General features: G+C 38.1%; 1 protein-coding gene across 1 annotated transcript in view; it reads right to left on the minus strand.

The window, feature by feature from the left end:
- Positions 1-1,067: 1,067 nt before the first annotated feature.
- CNTN1 (contactin 1) overlaps positions 1,068-24,316 on the minus strand; it is a 262,071-nt gene continuing 238,822 nt past the window's right edge. The window contains exons 22-24 of the mRNA XM_074827442.1: positions 23,172-23,284; positions 21,836-21,992; positions 1,068-3,653 (exon numbers count right to left, since the gene is read on the minus strand). Coding sequence (XP_074683543.1) covers positions 3,574-3,653; positions 21,836-21,992; positions 23,172-23,284 — 350 coding nt within the window. The 3' untranslated portion in view covers positions 1,068-3,573. The remainder of the gene's footprint in view (positions 3,654-21,835; positions 21,993-23,171; positions 23,285-24,316) is intronic.

Below are 24,316 nucleotides of genomic sequence, written 5' to 3' on the forward strand. Positions count from 1 at the left end.
ATTCCTTGTTTTGCTTTGCTTGTGCACGCAGCTTTTGCTTTTCCTATTAAACTGTCTTTATCTCAACCCATGAGCTTTCTGACTTTTACTCTTCCAATTCTCTCTCCCATCCCACCCTGGGGGGAGTGAGCGAGCAGCTGTGTGGGGCTGTGGTGGTTTGACATTGGCTAAATGCCAGGTACCCACCAAGTCGCTCTGTCACTTTCCCCCCTTCCCCCTTTTATCTCAACAGAGCAAAAAGGGGAAAGAAAATAAGATAGGAAAAAAACAACCCTTGTGGGTAAAACAAAAGCAGTTTTAATATAAGCAAAGTGAAGCAAAGGTCCGCGTGCGACAGGCGATGTCAGACCTTCTCAGGAAGCAGGGCTCCAATACGCGTAGTGGTTGCCTCGGAGGACCAAGGGTGACCCCAACCCCTTCCTCCCTTTTCCCAGCTTTATACTTGAGCAGACGTCATATGGTATGGAATATCCCTTTGGTCAGTTCGGGTCAGCTGTCCTGGTTGTGTCCCCTCCCAAGATCTTGCCCACCACTGGGGGAGGAAAATGTTGGAAAGAGCCTTGGTGCTGTGTAAGCACCACTCAGCAGTAGCCACAACACCAGTGTGTTATCAACACCCTTTCTGCTCCCAACATAAAACACAGCACCATGAGGGCTGCTATAGGGGAAAACCAATTCCGGCTCAGCCAGACCCAGTACAGCGGCTTAGTTGCTGACTGGTGTTAAACCATGACATGTATCTACTGGAGCAGAAAATGTTACCAGAAAAAATACTATGCTCCCTTAACTCTTGTTTCCAAAAATGATGAAAAGCTCTCAGGAGGCTCTCTGTTACTGATGTTAGGAAAAATCTTTCTACCTATATCACTAATAATCAAAGCAAAATAGCCACCCTAATCCCACAAAAGCTCCTTAAGCCACCCTTATCCCACAAAAGCTCTCTAACTCCAGCAAAATTCACAAGAAGGCAGGACAGGGATACAAGGACCTCATTCCATCCACACCTTTACTGTCACAGATGAACACATCACTGTTCTGAAATTAGGAAGCTCCAATTCAAAAGACAGTTATTATATTTTGAGTAACATTAATACATTTATTTAATTGTAATTTACTTTTCATTCATAAAAAGGACAAAGCACGGTCCTGCTCTACTCATTTGAAAAAAAAGATAAAAAGTAACTAAAAAAACAGTTCAATATTCATCAGTATCAAATAATAGTAATATCAATTTTCCTGAAATATAAAGAAACAGCAAATATGTCTATCTATATAAACTTTAATTAAGAACCTTGCATTTTAAAGCAGATGATACATTAGTTAGTTTTTCTTGACAACAATTTGAAACTGAAGGTCCCAGTCAAATTTACACAATTATGTGAAACAGAAAAATTTCCAACTATCTGATCAGTATGTGAGACCTACCTCAACTATGCTGCCGATTTAAAAAAAAAGAAGTGGCTTTCCTTCCCAGGTCGTTTCCATGAAAAAGCTAAACAGTCTTGCTTTTTACACCATGTATTAGAAAAGTAAAAGGCAATCATGCATTTGGCAAAAGATTTAGTTGTGGTTGTAGATTATATAAAAATGAGTTGTACTGCAAAAGAACCAAACCAAATGAAACACAACAAAACACAATTTTTTTTTTTTTTGTACAGAAGGCTTACAGCATGTTAGTTTCTTACGTATGAAGACAGCTCATTTCTCTTTCAAATAATTACACAATTTATGAAACTCAGTAGTGTTTGACACTTTGACATTCCTCTGTAGGGAAGTTATCACTCTCACCTATTTAAAAAATTTTCATCTTGTAACAAATAGTTAAAATGAAACAAAACCAGTATTATTGATATTTCTTAATGAAGACTACACTTTTACATGTAAATATATAGTACAAAATTATACAAATAAAAGAAGGGGGTGTAAATTATTAATAGACCTATTCTTGTTTCATGTAAATATTATTATTATGGACCTCTACAGTATCAGTTCTAAAAAGATAAAATCTATTTCTAAGTAGCTAGCAAGGTTGTGCTAATAAAATATGATTCAAAGCTTATAATTCTTGAAGCATCAGACATTGCACTATTACTTGAGCCAGCTGATTCAATATCACTGTGTTTCTTCAACATTCACCCTCAAACTAATTCCCAGCACACATGGAAAATGAAAGTAATGTGCATTTCTTTAACAACTTAAAAACCCCCAAACAAACCAACAAAAAACCCAACACTGAAACACTCTAGACACAGTCAGAACAAAAACATTCTCTATCTCTAATAGAGTTCCCATTTAGCAAAGGCCATAGTAAACATTAGCTTCAACTAACAGTTGGGATCTGACTTTCATGTATTAACACACAGTTGGATCATTCAGTACTCTATCAAATAGGGAAACAGTCTCAGAACTTTAAAACTCTTATTTACAACACTATGAACATTAGAATAACATCAAGTTCTTGAAAAAGCATATAATTCTCCCAAATGTATGCCTTCACTACAGGAAGGTAACACCTGGCATCTGCAGCATAAAAATGTAAATATAATAATTTTTTTACTGTGCTACTCTGTTTTTGCCATTTATTGTATATCTCTTTTTTTATATTTTAAATCTTTTCACTTTAAAAAATAACATACCTTTCCTACCATTTCATGGTCCACTTGGCTGATCTTAACATGGACTCCATCTCCAAACTCCTAAGTGTTATATTGCTACCTTAATAATAGTCATAGTAATAACACCAAATCAAAACCAATACATTACGCTGCTTCCCTGAAAACGGACATTTGACTCCTAAAATCAGCAACAATGACCACAACGGAATTTTTCAACAGAATCGTTTTAAGAAAAGAATATGGTAAATCTCGTGTCATTGAAGCACAGGTAAATTCCTTTAAGATGAGCGTGCTATGCACAGCTTGGGTGTTCTGAACATATTTAACATAAAAAATCCCATGTCACTGACTTCTACTTCAAGTCTTTCAAATTCTATCCAATAGCCTCAAGAAATATAGCTCTAAAAAAATGAAATGTTTTTGCTTTGACTGTCTCTCTAAAAACCAGTAATCCCAATAAATGATGATGGGGCCATTCAAAAATATGCAGTACACAAAACATAGAGGATAGTACAGACAGACGTAGTACTCTTACATTTATCACATACAATCAACATTTCAATCTCTATTATATTTCACAATTTGTTATTCAAGTTAAAGCACCTACGTATGGTGATTTTACTTTCACTGTACAGCCTATGTTATTGGGTTTTAACACTGAAACTTGCCCCATTGGACCGAATCATGCAACTGTCACAGATCAGCATAAGTGTTTTATAAGGCATATTGGAACAAGTTAAAAATATTTCTCAGCCTCTCAAAAGTTGATTTACTTCATGAAGGAGTTCCTGGATGCCTCAGTCCTCTTAAAGTTCATAGGAAATTGGTAGGGTAATTTATTTTAAAGTGTAACTTATTTGGCTTAGGGTGGTGCCACAGGAATCAAAGAGAGTCGCGGTCCTCATCTTCAAAGGGAGTCCTTTGTGTTAGGCGGAGGACAAGGTAAATCCAGCTACATTCAGAATCCCGAGCAGGCGAGAACACCCAGGGCAGGCACCGCCAGGACCAGGAGCAGAGTCGGTACTCCAGCGGCAGCACCTGTGCATCAAACAGATAACAACAGGGTGTTGGTCGTACTTCAGCATTACTCGTGGCGGGGGGGAACAAACCTGGATGTGAGCAAGAATGTGGGGTACAAAAGCTGAAGAACAGCTAGCGTATCTCAGCACAGCCCCTACCTGTATGGAGAATCTGAAACAAAGAGACTTGCTACAGTACAGCGGAGGACTGGCTCTCTTGTTCTGCAAGAGCTGTTTATGCAGCATGTTTATACAAGCAGCAAGGCCATTCAGAACACATCAGTGTATTTTGATTTGGCTGGTCCAACAAGCCAGGAGGTTATAACAGGAGGTAAAAGGTCAAAATAAATATTTAAACATGTGAAAACAAAATTAATGGAGTCTTTGAAATGTGACAAAGCAAAGAGACACCTTTGGAAATGTTAATGTTCATATGATCAGCAATAATCTGAGACATGTCAAAGAGCCTGGTCCATTTGTTTACCTGCCAGATTACAAAGTCCAGATGGCTGACTTCTAGCAGTGTGGCATTTATGCCTGTTAAAGTCACAAGGGTCTTTCTTAAACAAATATTTTAAGACAAAAAATATTGACAGCTTACAAACTTTACATGACTTGCTCTGGCAAACCAGCGTAAGAATTGCTATTATGTTAAATGGCTTGTGTTGCCATGGTCCAGCTCCCTGTTAAGAAGCATCTACATAAGAAAATAACCCTGCCAAACTGTGCCTGGCTGTCAGTCTTGGAGATGAGCTGAACAAGCTGGAGAATGGGTTATTCTTTCACCCCAGAGAGGGCTCGTCTAGGTCAGGACAGTAGCGTGTAGGTGGACAGCGTGGGACCCAGTTTACTGCTTGTCTTGCTGTTGAACACAGACTAAGGACAGAAGTGCCTACACCTGGTGGTGACAGCCCTGAGGAGCTGCTGGAACCGTCCCACTGGACTGCTCTTCAGCAAATGTTCTTCTGAGTGAGGAAAGACTGTACTGAAAAGGTAACACACGAAACAAACAGCACAGATTTCAGCAGACAGACCCATTTTATGTAACAAAAAGCATAGTATGACGAATTTCAAGTATTCTTTCATAGAATTTAAAGTCCCAAAAGAGAATTCACATTTTCTCATCAGACCTCTTGCAAGGACAAGTAAATCACATCATCTAGTCCAGCACCACGCAAGCTCCTAGAAAGACATATCTATAGGTTTTACATGTCTGCCTCAGAAGTTTCTGCATCTTTCAGGTTAAATAAAGAGCTTAGTTATTCGTTTTGTGTCTATCTCAAACCTCCTATTAATAAGGTGCTTCATTAATTTTAAGTTAGCATGCATTTAAGTTAGCAGCATTTTAAGTCAGCAACACAAGATTCCAAAGGTGAAAAAAATGCTGGTATGAAGTGAGAATTTGGCCAAATAAACACCTATAAGTTACCTTCAAGTATTTATTTCCTACAGTACTTCCTACCCACAAGAAGAAGCAGAAAGTAAGGAAACTAGATGGAAATGAAATTGATTGATAACAAAAAACATTTTTTATAAAGTTTGTGGACTAAGTCCAAATCAGAAAACTCCAGTTCACCAGCTCATCAGTTAGGTATGGATATATGAAAGTGATAGTATTTAGCCACTTGTGGTTCCTACATACATAATCGCAGGGATTTTTTCTGATAGGTTTTTCACAGTATGTTTCAATACACTGTGGGTTTGATGTCCTACAGATCAGCATCTCCTCTGATGTACCACACATACTATTTGAAATTCCAAGATTAAAGTTTTATCCCCCAAACAAGTCTTAACTAAGGGTGAACACATACAGTCTTAATTTTTGTACTGGGTAGAGCTTGTCCTCTTTGCAGAGTCATTTAATTGAGCCTTCATCTACAGTTCTCCACTTTCATAGCACTATCTCCTCTCCTAATTTGGCTTTAAACAGCCCCACTCCGAACAACGACAGTTTTCAGGCAATTGTTTGGAAAGCCAGTTGGGAGCATACCTCAAACTAGAGCACTTGGTCTTCTTTCCTCACAACAGTACTTCCCAATTAAATCCTGAGCATTGGTACGGTGGGAACTATCACATTCCACCGGATATACGGTACATACAGATCACTGGAGAGAGCTGGGATATCTTCCATCCAGGAGCTCTCTCTCTAGAGAAGGTGTTAGAGGAGTGTGCGCCCTCCCTGTCCCAGGAACAGAAGTATGCTAGTATGCTCGTGAGGTGACCAAATGGCACATGACAGGTGTTCATATGCACATGTACAACTTGTCACCTAGCAAATCATTTAACAAAAAGGGGACCACAAGCCACCAGTAAACAGAGGGCCTGACTTGTTTGCAGTTGGCTTTCAGCAGTGAATTTAAGCGCTATTAGAAAGGCAGATCTGAAAGGCAGTGTCTCCTGACACATGGATGAAGCTCTGTGCAGACCCCACCATGGATATATTCAGAAGACAGCCTCCAAGATGGAGAACTATTTCCCCTCCTGTTTCTACTACAGAAGGTGGAAACAAGTATTTTTACCTGATCCTGGTTTCTCCATTTTCTCACCAGGGAGAAAGTCCACAACATCTGCCATGAAACCAGAATTTTAGAGCTTTCCCACAGAATTTATTTTCAATTTCAGTTGTATTCCTCTTATTGTCTCTCTTCTTTCCAGGTCCACCACCCTACTCCTCCTGACTCTGGTCCTCACTCAAATCAAGTCTTTCTGCAGTGCCACTCTCTTCCCTGTCCCCCACACTAAACTCCACCTTTTTTCTCTTGCTTCTGACATGTCAAAACCCTTCTCTGCTCCCATTCTCACCCTTTCCCCTACTGTTGTAGGGATGCTTTCTGAAGTCAAGATATCCAAGCACCTGGAAAACCAAGACAAGAGACCTACCAATCTTTATTCGTCAGCTCAATTCAGCTGTAAAAAGTACATTTCTATGAATAGCACATTTTTCCATAGGAAGCAGTATATCCACCTCAGTGAAAGATAAAATGAAGGAAAATATTGGAAGATTGTTTTTGTAAGTATCCATAAACAGAGGAATTTTATGCTTAAGATGAACATGAATAGATGTTCAAATATGTTCTCATACATAACAACTGCACATTTTGGCAACTGTGAAAGTACGGAGGTATATTTATCTGTACTTTTTAGTGATTTATGAGACACATTAATCTTTTCTGTAGTCTTTATCCCTAAATATCAAAGCAGTGGTTTTCAGTGAATGAATAATAGCCATAGAAAAAAAAAATTCAGATTTCATATTTAAGACTATCCACAGAAAATATTCTGCCTTTGTCAGGACAGGATAATACAGTTGGAAAGACACAGCTAAACTCATATTTTGAATGCTTCTAATGAAGGAAAACATGAAAAAAAGTTTGCTAAGTGAAGTTGAATGATGAGCAAGTATGAGGAAACCTCTATTTGCATGTAACTACTCTACAAAGAGAAAGGAACAATAAATCTTCCCCTGAGATGTGCTCACTGGTTCCAGAATTAATACCAATTCACCCCATTACAGCAGTTCCTTACAACATTTAGGCACTGTTGCGGAGATATGTATACCAGCTTTCGCAATGAAGCAAATCCTACCCTTAGACAGCACATTAATGGAACATTAGGAGGACAAATGCACATTAAACAGATCATGTCTTCTTTTTTCTTGTCAGATTACTGACCCACATGTCAGGAACCATACTTTAGGAAACCATTCACCAGTGCATAACAGCCAGTACACTCCTGCAGCTCATGAATGGAAATTAATGTAAGCCCGAGTACAGACTACAAGATTTAATTCTGTGCAGTAATGCAATTGTGATCTGTCAGTTTTAACAATCTTTAAAAACTAGAGAAATGCCAGATAAGGACTTAATGAATGTGTACAAATAAACATGTGAATGTAAACTAAAACAGAAGGATTATTAAATAGCTCCTTCTGAGGCCTGGCCAGGTATGGGCTGGATATATTTAGCATGTAAAGATTCACTGTCTCCTCAGTGTTATAATGTGATCTCTCCTCTGAACCAGCATCTTGCATATCCAGTGTGCATGCAATTGCAAACTACAGTCATCAAAGTCAAGGCCAAAACCAAATCAGTATCACAGGACCTAACCACAATCATACGATCTAACACACCATGTGTGGACTTCATATCAGGAGTCCTCATTTCTTTCAAATAAACAATGAAATCTACACCTTTAATTGGTTTCTTTTCCAACAGCCCCAAGCAAAAGCTGTGAAATCTTGCAGTAGTTCCCATGGAGGCCTTACTACTGTCTGCTATAGAATTCCTGTAGTTGATATTTTTAAGTCTAGGACTAAAGTATCTACAGAAACATATACTCAGAATGTAGCTTAACATCAACAACAAATTGTATAGGATGCGTGCAGCTGACCTAACTTTTTCCCTGTCTCCTATTCTCAGCAGCCTTTCTCACAAGTGGCTGAGTAGATGAAGAGAACAACTGCTGGACAGGTTTTCCTTCAGGAAGATCTTTATATATCACAGGAACTCCTGGTAAAGTCTCATTAATCCACAGCTTTCTATTCGTATTTTAAATTCTGTGTTGACATCTCAATCACATAAAGTCTAGGATGAAATTTTCTACACTTTTGAATGGACATCCTAGATTTTACTGATATCTTGAACAGTATGCAGTCTTCCAACTACACTCAAAAGAAATTAAATCAATTTAATGCCTAAATAAAACAGGCATTAAAACAGTTCAGACTTTGATGTATTTCCCAAGCCTTTGTAACAATTTGTTAGTAAAAATACGTCATTATTTTCTTTAAATGTTACTTATCTTTACGATATGACATTTTTGGCCCTTTTCCCAACATCAGTATCTTCTTATACTAGCTTGTAAAAAAAAATCTCGATGCCTGTTTAGAAATCTTACTTTCATCAGATCTGTGAAACAGGAAATTAGTTACTGGTCATCTGTGAAGCTGTCATACATGAATAAGTTCTCTTTCTGAGTGGAAAAGTGTTTGCCCTGCCAACATACACAAACTACAAGCTATTCCTTGGCTAATCATGAGCTGATCCTGTTATGGCAAAACTCTTTCTCTGCTTTTGTTGTCAGGAAAGATTTTTCAAGAATTAATTTTTATTAAATAACATCACTTCTCTTAGTTTCCAGGTACTGAACATCGAGGGGGATGACTACAAAACTATTCTAGTCCCAGGAGTGTGTTTTTAAAGTGAGTTTCTCAGCTGTCCCCTTTATTGGGGTTTATTTTGCAGTGTGGAGCTGTCTTGGATAGGCAGTGCAGGACCGGATTAGAGGCAGTGCAATGTAAAACCTGACACAAGCATACAGTGTGGAGCTGGAGCCTCAACACCGCTGTTTCTCTCTACAGATCCACTTCTCTTGTGCTGCACAAATTATTCAGGTAGATGCAGACTGGCTATCTGAATGACACAGTCGCTGCAACACATTTTTTCATGGTACAAGTTAGCATACATTTAGTAAGAGTAAGGAAAAGAGAATTTTTTCTTACCAGGCCCGGTATTTTATATGATTCATAAAGGATTTAAGTTTGTAACATAAATTCTGTAACTTGTTAAGAAATGAGTCTGCCTTTGTGTTTGTTTTGCAAAATAGATGATTTTTTTTTCTGAAAGAATGTCCAAACTCCTACCCATTTTCCTGTAAATAATATTCTCCTTTTGGTCCAGGATCCAAGGACTAATTTTCCATCATGGGTGTCTGATTTTATATCTCTCCTTTTTACTTTAAGAAAGGTAAACACAAAGCCTTCTCATATTCTGTTTCTCCTTGCTTCTAACTAAGCTTGTCCACTTCACTGGGATAAAATTAGGCAACCTGAAAAAGCAAAAGGCATTTTTGCCTGCTCCGTTTGTTGGTTTCTTTAGCATCTATTAGGCTTCATTAATATCTGTTTTCTGAGTGTTTTCATATTTACCCAGGTAGAACAGAAAAGAAGGAAGGGAGGAAATGTAATTTCTTCATGTTAAACTAAACTAGAAGAAGTGGGTGGGTTTGTATTTCTGTCAACTGGCTTCTGAAAAGAAACTCCACTTGTCCCAGCTGGAAATACTGCCTTCATGAAAGACTACTGCAAAAGAAATAAGTAGTATCAGCTGTTATGATTTAAATTGTGCTATCCCTGTTCATGGTAAATGGAAAATAACTGAACTAATTAGAATATGCTTATCTTGCATCACTGGCATCATTACTAAGTCATGGGTCCAATTTTCTCTTGTCTAGGAATATCTTTGTTAGGGCACAAGGAAATTTTCCTCTTGCCTGTGTCATAAACCTTTCAAGAAAGGCACTATGGAGTAATTCACAACCGTGTGAATTACTGTTTTGTAGCAGAGTAGATGTATAGAATGGAAATAATGCTGTCAGTGCATCTGCCCATGCTTTGTTCTGTGTTAAGGTTTGCTGTACATCTGAGGAACAGCTTTAGAACTATTATAAGAAAAAGAGAGAGAACATTAAAAACATTTTTGAAGTGTTGCTGATGGTCTGGGTGCTTTGTCCACCTCATGGTGTTAGTCGGTCTTCTCCTACTTGAAAATCCATATGCCAGAGCCAAGTAAACGTTTTGTTTTATTTTGGCAGTGGCACCAGGCATGTTGGTAGTGCCAGCAGGCAGCAGCAGGGGCTTCTTTTCCATTGACTCTGGCCTTGCTACAGACCTGGGCTGTCAAAATGAAAAGATGCCTTGGACTCTGGGAAAAATGCAATAATTTTCAGCAGGTGGGCTATTACTTAAATGTCAATAAATGTATATTATTTCTCAGATACCTCTTCCCCTTCACATATATTAATGTTCATTACAGATTCTTTTGCATGGAGTGTTAAGTAGAAGATCACAGGTAGTATTTTTTAAATGTACTCCTTTAAAGCACCATACTCAACAAAAAATAGCAAGAACAACTGAGCAGGTCCTCTCCTGTGACCCAGGCAAGAGTTGTAGTTGTACTTCACATGAATTTTGTGAGTTTCAGGATCGCTTATATGACTTAAAGGCTTGTCATACCTCTCAACACCTGCTCTGTCTCTCCACTTGTGAGCAGTCACGCCAGACAAACTGGCTCACCGGCAGCACCAGGAGTACTGCCAGGCCAGGTAAGGCTGAATCATGTACTCAGCTAGGACGAGGTGTTCACTGCTGGAAACTGCCTGCTGAAGCAGCAGGAGGAGCTTGGGGAGAGTTTTGGTAGCTCGCCCCTATAGAAAAGTTTATCTGTGATTACACTGATTGTCTGGTGTGTCAAAACACTTGGCCATGAGTGTTTCCACACAAATGTATTCTGCATTGCCTCAGAAATTATGGTTGATAGTAATTCAGAGGAATTAGATAATCCTCTGAGAGGGTCATTGACAGTTTTTTCATCAAAAAGGGCTAATTTTTCAGGAAAAAAATGGGAGGACAGAAGAGGAAGTTTCATCATAACCCTGAAAAGAAGAAAAAGGACAGATCTTCACTGGCCAGATGGCAGGTCTGGGAATTTCTGAGTGAGGAACCTATGCCTTCTTGTTCAAGAAAATAGGGATTTGGGAATGTTTTTTACAAATAAATTCATCCCACTCCTTTTCACTTGTGAACAGTTCACATTTAAACAACCACACGTTACAATGGGTGAACAGTAGAAACTCTTCAGGTGCAAAATTATGGTGAATTAATGGGAAAAATACTATAATTTTGGAATTTCTGTGTTCTTGGGAAGAAATGTGGCACATATAAATACTGAGGTACATTAAAAGCCTGTCTTAAAAATCTTCATCTTTCAGCCTGGAAGCTGGCTTACACATAAGAAGATGAAGAAAGATGCCCTCAGGTTCTACAAGAGTAGAAGTGCCCAATCTCAACAGGCTGGATGACAGTGCTTGCTTCATGGCAGGGAGAGGCCAACATCCCTTCGCAGCACACGATAAGACTTGCACAGCATGCACAGCACAGTGCAGGGCTCATGCTCATGAAACTGGCCATGTGCTACACAGTCTTCATGTACAGGTAAGTCCCATCACTGTGCAGCCCTCGAGAAAGAGGGAGGTAAAGCGGAAGGCAGGCAGTGCTGCCAAAACGCAGCCTGAAAGTTACTGCAGAAAGGAAGAAAGCAAACAACTGGCCTAGCATGTGCCTCTCCAGAGCAGAATAATGTAGTTTTTTATTGATAAGGATATACTTTGAAGAATTGGGTACTGTTAAACCAAAAAGATCAATACAATTTTACAAAGTAGGTAGGTAGCAGGATCTCTGGTAAAGAACACAGAGAGGAATAGGCAGGATAAAGCAACTTAGAGGGCCGCATAGGCTGCATAAACCAGAGAAAAGGTACACTGGTTAATACAAAAACTCTACTGAGAATGCTCCAATTTGCCCAGTTCCAAACAAAGGTAAAATAAAAGGAGAAACAGATGAAGGGAGAAACTAGCAAGAACACACAAAAAACTAAGAGCAGGGTGTTAGCGTAGAAATTGTTCCTAGTTTGATACATTTGTTGGCAACTCCATTTGGCTTTCTAACAAAGTAATTTTTGGATTGTGAGGACTTTGTAGGTACATGCAGAAAAGGCTGTGATTAGTACCGCATTCCCCTCCAGCTGAGCACATAATTTTACATATTAGTGTCCTGATATAGAAGTACTAACAGCCATTGTGACTGAGTGCAAGCACTTCCTTTAAAGCCAGGTAAAGATTTTACCTCCATACTGTGTAATGTCAGAAACAGATTTGAAACAACCCATCACTGGGTTCTATTATTATAGAAAATAACAACTTAGAAATTAATTAAATACTTGTTTTATGGAGAGGGATTCAAAATCTGCTCATGTGGAAATAAATAAAGGAAACATTTTTTTACAGATAATATCTAAATGAGCCAGCAGTGCCTAAACCCAGCTTTAAACAGCTGCTCATCTGTTCAGATGTGTGACTTATACTGCTACATTAAATTCTACATTTCACTTACTTCTGCTCAGCAGTATTAGAAAATAATGTTGATTTACAGAATTTAAGCACAGAAAGGATCATTATGTCTTTTAATGTTTATGCTATATCATCTAAATATTGCCTGACGTACAATACAGTTTAAGTAGCCTTTTACGTAGTTGATCCTGTACTGAGCCCAGGAAGATGGATTTTTCTAAAATACACCTTCTAAAAGGGCTCGCAGCCTTGATTTAGAAACACCAGGAGTTGAAAAAGCAAAAAAATCAAGCAGATTTTCATGCTTCTGGAGAAGAAATTTTCAAATTGATCTTCTGTGAGAATTTCGCTCCTGATAAAGTTCTTACTTCAGCCTCTCTACAGCCAGAGTCATAAGCACCAAATCTGATACTCTGAAACATTCACATGAACTTAGATGAAAGATCCTTCTGACATTCCTCTTTGACAGAAGTAATATTCCTCTTTCCCTTCCCACTGGCTTAATATATTGTGTTGAACAGCCACAGAAGACAGACCAGGTAGCACTCTTCCAGTGATTACTTCTAAGAACTCTGTTGTCAACTCTCCATCTCTTGCTTCTATGAACAGGCTTTGGAATACAGTAGAAGTAAAATATATGGCACTTCAAAGGCAAGAACATTTTGACACTGAAGTCCTTCAAATATTCTGAAAAGAGCATGGAGCATTTTGGTATGTAGTAAGATGCACTATTTAATACATCTAAATCTACCTATATATATAAAGAGGGCAAAAATACATATTTGGTATGGTCACTGGCACTTAAAAGATAAGTTCAAGTTAGCGAACATGTGATTTTATCTATCCTTTATACTGTGTAGTAACAAATAAATCTATTTATACATGAATACAAACCTGCCAAATAATCACAGTACAGACTGTACTTCTAATGAAGCATTTATCATTTAATGTACTGTCAGTGGATCTGAAGTCTGGAAGTCACAGAGTTCGCAGGAGCACAAAATGCGTGGTTGTACCTGGTTGTACCTCTGGGGCTGTCTAGTCTGACCTCCCACTTATATCAGGACTGTTGCCAACACTCTATGTCATCAGCTGCAGCTTCGCCTAGCTGAGTCACTGAAATCTCCAAAGATGAAAACTGCACAGCTTCTCTATGTAACCTGTTGCAGTGCTGCACTATCCTCTGGGTGAAGGTTTTCCTAATGTCCAGTCTGAACCTTCCAAATTGCAATTTCTAGCCACTGCCCTATATTGTACCATCTGCCATTACTAAGACTTTGGATTCATCATCTTTGTAACTGCTCTTTATACAATTATGTGCTTCTGTTAGATTGCCCCTCTCCACCACACTAAACCTTGGTGTGTATTAAAGGAACTACTCTGTGATATTTCCTTAATACTAAACTAAAGAGCGGTGCACCTTCCTTACTACCAAAGACTGCTTCTGAAGTTCCTCAGACTTTGTCACTGAAGTAACTGGAAAACTATCACTGCTGCCTTTGTCAGAGAATCACTGCGTTTTGTTCTCTTAAGAGAGAGGTTTCATCAAAAGGTGTGTTACAGCAGACGTCTAACCTCGGTCTTCTGAATCACTCTCCTTGCTAAGAAGAAAAGGAGTCTGGCTGGGTTAGGTGCATAAAACTGAGAGGTATGAGTACGCCACCACTCCAAGGCACTCAAAAAAAGTACGATAGATTGTTAACTGCTGAACTGAAAAATACCACAAGGATTTGAATAAGGCAATTCCACATCTTGCCACTGAAAATTAAAACACGTAAGAATTGTCACGACTAAAAAGTATTCCTTTCTTCATTCCTTCACCCCTGTGATCACGTCTGCAATCCTGTCTAGATTATTAAGGGGAAAAAATTAATGAGATGAGTCTTCCAAAGATTACTTTAAATCACTCTAAACACTACTTGTCTGGCTTTGATTTCTCAAAGCAATTAAAAATACTGTATAAATATAGTTCAGTAGTTAAATATCCTACCAAGAGGTGAAAGCAAAATATGCATTTGTATTAAATTAAATCATTATGCATCAAAGGGATTACACTATTAAAGCAAAATACTAATCTTGGCATTCACTCTATGAGCTATGTGATTTTTTCTGTGATATTCTTTTTTGTTATGTTGCTGCATTTAAGAATAACAGAGTTAAATAATGATCTATTGGATTTTTTCCATCTTCTTCTAATGGTAGAATACAATGAATATAAAATACCACACACTTTGTTTCAAAAAAGGGAAGGGGTATAGTGTTCTTCTTTTGGTGTAATAAAAAAACTGAAAGTAACTATATAATATATCTCAACAAATGGATAAATTAATGGAGAAGTATATTCAGCCAAACTGAATTTGAATGTCTGACCTTTAATTCATTGATGAATTGATGATCCTACCGAAACAGTAGCAATCAAAACCTTGCTGAATTTTAAAAAAGGTATTTCTGACTGCACAGTGAACCAAAATTTATTTTTCTTCTTTTCTTTAAACATTTTAAAAGTCAGTCATTGTTTGGCGGGTAACATCCAAACTGCTGAAAATAGTAAAGAAAGTATTTAAGGGTTTTGGAAGAAGAACTAATACTTTGTCCATCAACTAAATATTATTCAGGCATTTCATAGTACACTTTTCTGAAGCTGGGAGTATTGGGTCAGCTTTAGTGAGTCTGACCAAAGGCCTGTCTAGCTCAGGACACTGACTGTGGGCTGAAACAGATGCAGTGGAAAGGAAGAAAAAATGATGGCATGCAGAGTACGATTTTCCTCCTATATTCTTTCCCACTTGTGTCAAAGCAGCTCCTGAGCTACTTTGTAGCTTCTGTTCAGTAGCTCCTGAGCTGCATATAGGACACAGTTTTAAATAAGGGCTGATAGACCAAGCCTCTATTTGTAACTTTGTCCTGCACAACATCCTGTCATAGAAGTTCCACAGTTTAATTTTGTGCCATGCAAAAGAGTATTACTTTGATAGTTTTCAGTCTGCTGCCTGTTAATTTTACAGAGTACTGTCATTCTCATAATGTGAAAAGTGAATAATTTTTTCCTACTTACCTCTTCCTGTTGCTCATGACTACCTTACCTGCCATCTTTACTCTCGCTGAAGACTCCTTGCCTCTCTTGCATGCCTCACCCACAATTCACTCCATAGCTGCGTTACCCTCACTGATTTTCTCTACACTTTTATAGTATCTTTATTATCTTTTAGTATCTTCAGTATCTTTACTTTCTGAGATCCAACAAGAATATATGTTTTCCATGACAGTCACACCTTCCTATAGTGTTCCTGCAAGCTTGGGGATAGCCAGCAAAACCTCCAACATGTAACAAGTTAAAACATGTTACAAGGTGTGTGAAGTTGCTGTAGATTTCTTTTTTGCTAATGTTTAAAGGCACTGTGGAGTTCTCATGCCTTCACGTGACTGTGCAATAGCTGTCAGTGGGGATTTGCAGGCAGTTCCCAAGCTCACACAGACAGGCATGTGGCAACTCAGACTGAAGATGAAAGCAGGAGGAAGTTACACAGACCTTTTCAAGACAGTGGCCACTTTTTCTGTTTTCTGATGTATAGCAGCTATGGATTCCCATCTTGTCAGTATTCTCCGATAATGAGTAACCTATCCTGCTCTTGTTTTGTATGATCCTCTTCTTTTAAACCTCTGTTCTGTTCTAAATCCATGTACACACACATCCAATTTCTAGCTATAAAGCCTGTCAACCACCATAGCACAGCTTAGTTACAAGCCTTCTGCCTAAAAATGAAATTTTGTTGTATTCACACTTTGTGTATGTCCAGGCTTTCCCATATAAGTAAACATAAATGACAAAATAAACAGCATTGGGATTATTTTAGGATAATGCAGACCGAGAAAACATAACTAGATATGAAAACATTTCTGCAGTCTGTCCTACTGCTGAGTTCAATACAAGAAAAAGAGAATAAATTGTAATTAAGGAGAATATGGCTTTTCAAGAAAATGTTTGTTCTAGCACTGAGTACATTGTAATGCATGGACTTGTCAAACCTTAGTTGTTAAACTAAGGCTTGGAAGGAGGCAGCACCAATAAATTAGAACTGTGATGAAATGAAATGTGATGAAGGAGAATCAAGAGAAATACCAAAGAACTAAATACGTTGTTTTAGGCAGATTTATGTACCGGGTTAGAGGGTACTCTGCATATTTTCTACTTAATTTTTGAGCCATGAGACAACAGCAAATGCATTGTGAAAATTATTGTTCTTTTAGAGGAGAGCTCTTTTGGGAATGTATTTTTAGTTTAGTAGAAGCTTTTTGCTACATACTTGTATAATGCATAATAACTTCCAAGGTCAGTAACAGAGGACTGTCATGCCAGTTAGAGGACTGTTTCCATCAGCATTCCTTACAATTTTTACCTGTGTTCTCCTCTTTTCTTATTCCTATAACCATCTTTGCAACAGATGGACATTTTCAAATTATGATCAAAAGATTTTGATTATACCACATGAAAAGTGAATGATCACCTGATTTACTTGACACTAATATGTGCAATAAATATTAACGTCCCCTTTAAATAGTAATAAAAAAATAAATTAAAACTAAAATAATTAAAATGTTTGTATGAGTTACTACGAGAAAAAATTTTGCATTTTCCTTTGAAAAAGCTATGCTTCAAAGTAAATACTTTTTCAGGATACTAAAACATGCCTCTGGCAAGTGGAATTCATATGTGCATATATATGTGTGCAGTGAACACAGAGAAGTTCTAATTCTGTTCTCTTGCTATAAGCATATACAGTATAGAAATTATTTTGTCCATGTCACTATTTAAACTGAGACATTAACCCCATTATGTATTTGAAGGTGAAGGTGCATGTTATCTTCCTTTTTTCCCAATATTTTCCCAAATCAGAAGCTACTCTCCCCCATCCTGGATGAAATTTTACAATTTGAGAGTTTGATTCTATTTTTCCTTACTCTGGCATAAATTAATTGGACTGAGGCCAGTGCAGTTACATAAGTGAAGTGAGAAAAAAACAAACCACCATATGGTTTTAGTTCCTACTGATTGCAAGACTGCTCTGATTACATTAATATTAGCATTATGACAAAGCATTACAATCCAAAAAGCATGCAAGAGACAAAAAAAAATCTCAGCCTTTAATATATTTCAAAGAAAACAGATAAGCCTATTATTAGCCATTGAAACAAACTTCTTTGGTTAAACAAGTAGTTCCAACCTTCAGGTGGTTATGATATCTCAAGAATGAATTTTAAATTGCATAACTCAATGGTCTTGAAAAATATCCCCAAATCCCTAACTGTACAACAGGCACTGGCCAATAAAATACAACAGTTCATGACTGTATTTTACACTAATTATAGCTGTATGCTGAAATGCAGCTCAGCATATATACAGCGAGTGATTTTATGATAAACACTTATATTTCAAGATGTTCACTGAAACGAAATGCATGTGAGACGGGTGTGTTTGATAATCTTTATATCATTCTCAACAACAACAGTGTATCCTGTAGGAAGCTGGTTGGTTACGTGAGAGTGAAGTTGCTGTGGGACGTTTGCCTCCCTCTTCAGCATGTGACTGGGTTTTCTGTGAGAAGGAAGAGGATGAGGAAAACATAAAAGCAAGTTTCTCCCTTAGACAAGGCGTTGAGCTAGAAATAACATATATTTTAGTTTCTTTAACATTTGACTTTCAAACATAATTTTGTTAGTTAAATGTGCTGTATTTTTAATACCCAAGTTAAGACCTCAGGGCCAGTTAGGGTTCCTGAACTACATGTTATTGTACTTAAACCTAACTCAGAACTAATTCAGCAAGTGCTAAGAATTGCTCAGAGTACATCTACAACAGGCTAACAATATGGTAGCCTAGCACAGCAACAGTAGCCACACAAATCAAGGAAATGGTTTTGGTTTGCAAAAGGGTACAATTCATATGCATAAAATACAAGCCAAAAGATGTCTTCTGGTGTCCTGTTTGGCCTCCAGCTGCTGATCCAGAAGACCTCAGGCCCCCTGTAGATCGTGTCATGCCTGCCAGCTTTGTGTGGATGTCCCCGGTAATCTGGGGCATCTCAAATGCTACAGGCTTTGTTTAAGCTTCTGAATTACAGCCTAGACAACAACTGATTATAATGGGAGCTTAGACACCTAACTCAGGTGTATTATGTAGATTACTTTGGATTTGATACCCAGTGAACAGCAGGAAAACACTAATCTGGAAGACACGCAGTCTTCTACGCATTCCTCTCTCTTTGGTGCAGCTTTCTAGTTTGCTTAAGATCCGGTCATTCCTGGTCAGCATCCAGACCGTCTTGAACACCTGACCGAGTTGCTTAATTGTCCCTCTTAACTTATGCAGGAAATTAATTTGGTTTGTGAACTCTGGAATCAGATGCCTAAAGGTCAAGTAAGGCAATGGTCCTCTCTGAATTTGGTAAGATGCCTTATGTTTTGCCTTAGCTACTGTTTGCATCTCTCCGTAAATATGTAAGTTCCATTATGGCCAGCTGACCACCAGAACACACATTCCTGTCAAACTAGATCTCCTCTTTCTTGCGAGTCTCTGAGAAAAATATCATTACTTAAAAGCTTCTTACCACTCTATCATCCTTTCTGGGTAATTGTTCTAAACTCTGTCGCAGTACTGGAAAATTTCATTAAGAATAAAACTTGGCAGACATAATTTGCCATGTGTAGGTGTTAAAACTACACTTCATTCTTCTCTTTGGAAAAAGCATGGTTTAAGACTAGAAATAGCCTGAAATGCTTGCCCAATTCTCTGTAGAGTGTGTATTCCAAAGAGATTACCCTGCCTTTTGTTTCCTTTTCAATCTTCTTTCCTAAACCGAGTCCAGGGAATGCTGCCTTTATCTAGGCCACCAGAGGCACAGTCCCTCTCTGTCTAGCTGGGGTATGGTAGAAGATGTGGCTGAAAACTTGTCTGCGGTGTGGAAGATTAATCAATACAAAACTCTACACACTAGCATTTGTAGAGTGCTAACTCTCCCAGAGGTGCTAACTCTGTACAGACATGCTTGGGGCAGGTCTCACTGGCAAAGACTGATCTGCTTGGGCTCAACATTATACTGACATGACAGTTCTGCTTCCAGTCTGGAAAGTAATCTATCTGCTGCTACCTAAAGGGTCTTTGCACCACACTGATGGTAGATGATAATATATGTACAGTACAAAGATGACCTAAGATATGTCCTAAAGACAGCAGTTGCTTCAACTTTTTTGCAGCTCATAAAGTATGTTAAAAGTGATTCCTCCAGAGTACAGTGATATAACACAATGTATTACAGCTTTTGTAAAGTGGTTGACTTAGTACCCCAAGACATTCTCATAGAAAAAGGTATACACAATTAACAGAGTATGCTAAATGAATTAAGAATTCAGTCACTGGCAGATTTCAAAACACAATTATTGAAGAATGGTCATTGAATTTCTAGTATAATTCCACAGTAAACAGTAGTAGATCAAATGCAATCCAATCGTTTTAATCAAAACCAGAAGTAAACACCTAAAGAACTGTGTACATGAACTAAAATGGCAAAATAGTAAAGAATGATGACAAGAACACATTCTTATAGAAATCCAGACAGCATAGAAACTTAAGCCATTCAAACCAATTGGGCTTTGTCATAGCCACATGCAAAATTATACAACAAGGAAAAGAGACATGACACAGGATGCTGTATCCTGGAAAGAAAGGATTCTGGGAAGGATTTAGAGATGGTGTTGGACAAAGATGATGAACACCATTTTATAGCCCAGTGCAAGGAAATAAATGGCTCATGAAAACCTTTAATGAATAATGTTGGGAGTAGGAAGTGTAGGGAGGCGAGACTATCTCTGCAGACAGCAGAGTTGAAACAGTGCACATAGTTACAGTGTCTATGGTCCTAAAGGAATTCTCATAAATTGGAGAGGTGAAGAGAAGAGCATTTAAGACCTGAAGAAAATGATATGGAGAAACTCAAGGTGCTCAGTCTGTTTAGCATTCGATCAGTCACTTGACTGATATATACATTTCTTAATGGGGAGAACATATCAGGCACAAAATGACTCTTTAATCTAGACAAAAACTATAAAAGAAAACAGTGGCCAGACCCCAAACCCAGATAAATACAGATAAAAAATCAGGCAAAAAAAAAATCTCAACAGTGCAGGTGATTAATCATGAGAACAAATTATCCTGCAAATGATGGATTCTCCACCTCTAGATTCCATTTGGTCAAGAGTGGAACAGATGCTTCATACAAACAAAACTGGGGATACCCATGAGTTCACACTAGGTGATATAAACTGTAAATATTACTGAAAACAGAGATCGGACACTCCTTTACAAATGAGCAGCCTCTCTCACAGTACACAGATAAGATAGGATAGACACTGATTTTTTTAAAGGACACAATAATGGTTGCACTGACTGTGTGACAAGAATACTGTTGATAATTTAATCCTTACTGTTCCCCAAGTTAATTTTTTAATTAAAAAGACAAGAATACAATGCAAGTGTTTAAATCATAGTCTTGCAAAGACACTATCCAAGTCGTTGATGTTTATTCATATGTTCTACTTCATACACTGTGTGCTAAGGCAATGCTTAAATTACAAAACTAACAGGAAAAAGCGGTGCAGACCATGTCTGAGCTTGTATTTACAGTCAATGCTGAGCACAAGCTGAAAGCCTGAGCCATGCTGCCTTCCCCTCTCTACCAATTATCCAGACCACTCTAAAGTTGAGCATGTTGCATTTCTCATTGCTTATTTACCTCTTTGTGTCACAGCTCCCCTCTTCCCTGAAAAGTGGAACTTCCCTAGCAATTGGTCTGTGGATCACTGTGGACCACTCCCTTTTCTCAGCTACTTTCATCTTAGTGGCAGTTGACAAAGGAATGAGACACAGAGGCAACAGGTACTAGGAACTACAGGATTATTGCAAGCTGACATCTTGAGTCTGAGGCCTGCACCATGCATTTATGCTTGCAGGACACTGCTAGAAGTGGCAGCCTAACTGGGGGCACCAGTACAAACAGTCATATTTGGAAGATTGGCAGTGCTTCCAGGATAGAGCTGGACTGCTGCTGAAGTGTCCTGCGTGCATGAGTCTTCGGAAATATTTTAAGATAAACTCTAATTCTCAGTGCAGTCACTGCTGAAGAGCTATCTCTCAAATTTTGGATGGGAATTGCATGCCCATCCCTGGATAGTGTGCAAGAAGAAAATATTCAGTCCAAGATCTCCGAGGAGTGTGGGAAAGAAGAAGGGAAGTTATCTGCTCACCTGAAATTTTTATTTGAGCTACTTCTCCATCGCCTCCTTCACTGTGTGCTCGGACCTCAACAACATATTCACCATCACTGGGGACTGGGACCTCTATTGTGTGCTTTCCAGTTGAAAACAACTTGCCTTCATGTTGTCCATCTGGTCTATAAAGTACCTGGAAAAGTCATAAGAAGTATAGTTATTGAAATGCGACATTTCCATAAAAACACAGTTACATATGTACAGTGTGTCAATGAAAAAGTATTAGGTTTTTATTTATATATTAAGGCTATATATATAAAAAATTAGTGGCTGATACTACTTTTTCCATTTTTACATAGGGTGAATCTAGACAGGATGTTTTCTTGTTGTTTTCTCTGTTATAAAATTATGTCACCTTTTGAAAAATAATTTAATCCCTTACTTTTGAAATAAGTAATTGATGGAGGATAATAACACAGGGTGGCAAAGAGCATCAAATAAAAATCTAAGAATTCAGCTGGGTTTTCTGACATAATAACATTTATTACCATTGTAATGGTAATATGTTCTGACATAACATTTATTACCATATTACCATAAATGAAACAATTATTAATTTTAGTATTAACCCTCAATGATGTTAAACTATTGCAAATGTGATGGTACGTGTCTTGTGGGACCTTTAGAAAGATCTCCACCCTTCTGGAATAATCTCTGTAAAGCATTATCAGCAATTCCCAGGAAGTAGTTCAACCCCTCAAGCAAAATTTGTACATGTAGAACATGATACTAATTTTCTTGCTGCCAAGCAAGCAGCAAAGTTAAACAGGAATTAATGTTTGGAGCTTTCTGTATGCCCTGTAGTTAGTATATACACTTGGTGTAGTTATACAGTAATTGCATCTGATGCGGTTAAATGTCCCTTCCCTTCCTCTACCTTCCCAGACTTTAAAGAACTTGTATTCCAGGAAGTGTAGCTCCCATGGACATGGGAAAGGAAAGTTGGAACGATGTATACTGGTATAAGGAAAAACTATTAAAGTGTACAATTTTTTAAGCATTATTTTTAGCCAATAGACAATAAATGTAATCATATGGGAAATCAGGTTGTTGCAGTCACTGATCTAAACTTTCCTGTAACATGGCTTACCACCCAAATGAACTTCAGTGCCCCCACATTTTCTCATCATATTGACTAAAGCAGTAAGCTTTGCCCTAAGCATGCTGGATGTCTGTGATCTCTGAGCATGATACCTTCATCTATAGCATGCGACTATGTTTAAGTGTGGTTATGTACAAAAATTCAACACTGTCTATAAAATGCACCTCATATAGCATACACAAAGATAAAAAGTATTTTCATAGATCATACTTTGTATCCTTCAACTGCCGACTCATTTGACATTGCCTTCACGTGATCCCAGGTGATGATGTACCTTGAACCAGATCTTACAGAACTGATAATTCTTGGACGTTGGCTTGGAGCTGAAAAGCAACATATATATAATGTGCACATAAACGAGATTTCAGAAATGTTCAATGATATTTTTATTAAGACATGAAAAAAGGGAAATTAGGCTGATCTTTGTATGATTAAGGGATAGTGTCCTTCCTGGAATGAACTACTACAGCTCCAGCCAGGCAATTTTGGATGGCTTGTGCAGTGGCTGCTTTGTGGGTTTGCCTTTCTGTGTTGCCAGAATGGAAATGGCCAACATTACCCTTCACTATGTTGCTGACCGTGTGTATTTGCTGGCATGCATCTATGCTCAGAGCCTCCCAGAAATGTGGCTTAAGTCATCTTTATTCATTGAAATTAAATATTTAATTAACCATTTAAAGGCATTTCTACAGCATTTCACTTAGCAGAAATCAGTACCCCACTGAAGAAACCATTAATTATATTTCACACAATAAGCTTATAAAATGGAGTCTTATTCAACACAAATTAACCCTGCAGGTGTAAGTTGCACAACACACTATTTACTGACAGAAATACTCAAATTAGTTGTACATATTTTTAGCCCATATAAGTGTGTTTTAAATGATGTATTTCTTAATTGAATGTTCCTCAGCATATGTTAGTGCTAGGTATCATCATTAAGTCAGAAGCAATATTCAGAAATATATTATGGCATGTAAATTCAAGGGTGTGATTCAGATCACCCACTTTTCAAGGCTGCCTGATCCTGGCTCCCTCTACTGTTAATGAAAATGGCAATTGGTCACATTTTAATCATCAGAACACAATCCTTCTCACTACTGATTAACAGAAAGACAGTGTATAGCTGCCTAATACCTGGTCTGAATTGTACATCATTTGGAATATCATATCCAGCTTTGGGCTCCCCAGTACTAGAAAGACACTGGTAATGTGGAGTGAGTTCAGCAGCGGGCCACTGACCTGGTAGGGAGCTGGAGCACTTGCCCTGTGAAGGGACTGCTATGGAGGGGATATAAGACCCCCCTGTCTGTTCTTACAGGGAGGTTATCAAGAAAGATCCAGGCTCTTTAAAG

The sequence above is a fragment of the Strix aluco genome, chromosome 5 (assembly GCF_031877795.1).
Source record: "Strix aluco isolate bStrAlu1 chromosome 5, bStrAlu1.hap1, whole genome shotgun sequence".
In the NCBI taxonomy this organism is placed as follows: domain Eukaryota; kingdom Metazoa; phylum Chordata; class Aves; order Strigiformes; family Strigidae; genus Strix; species Strix aluco.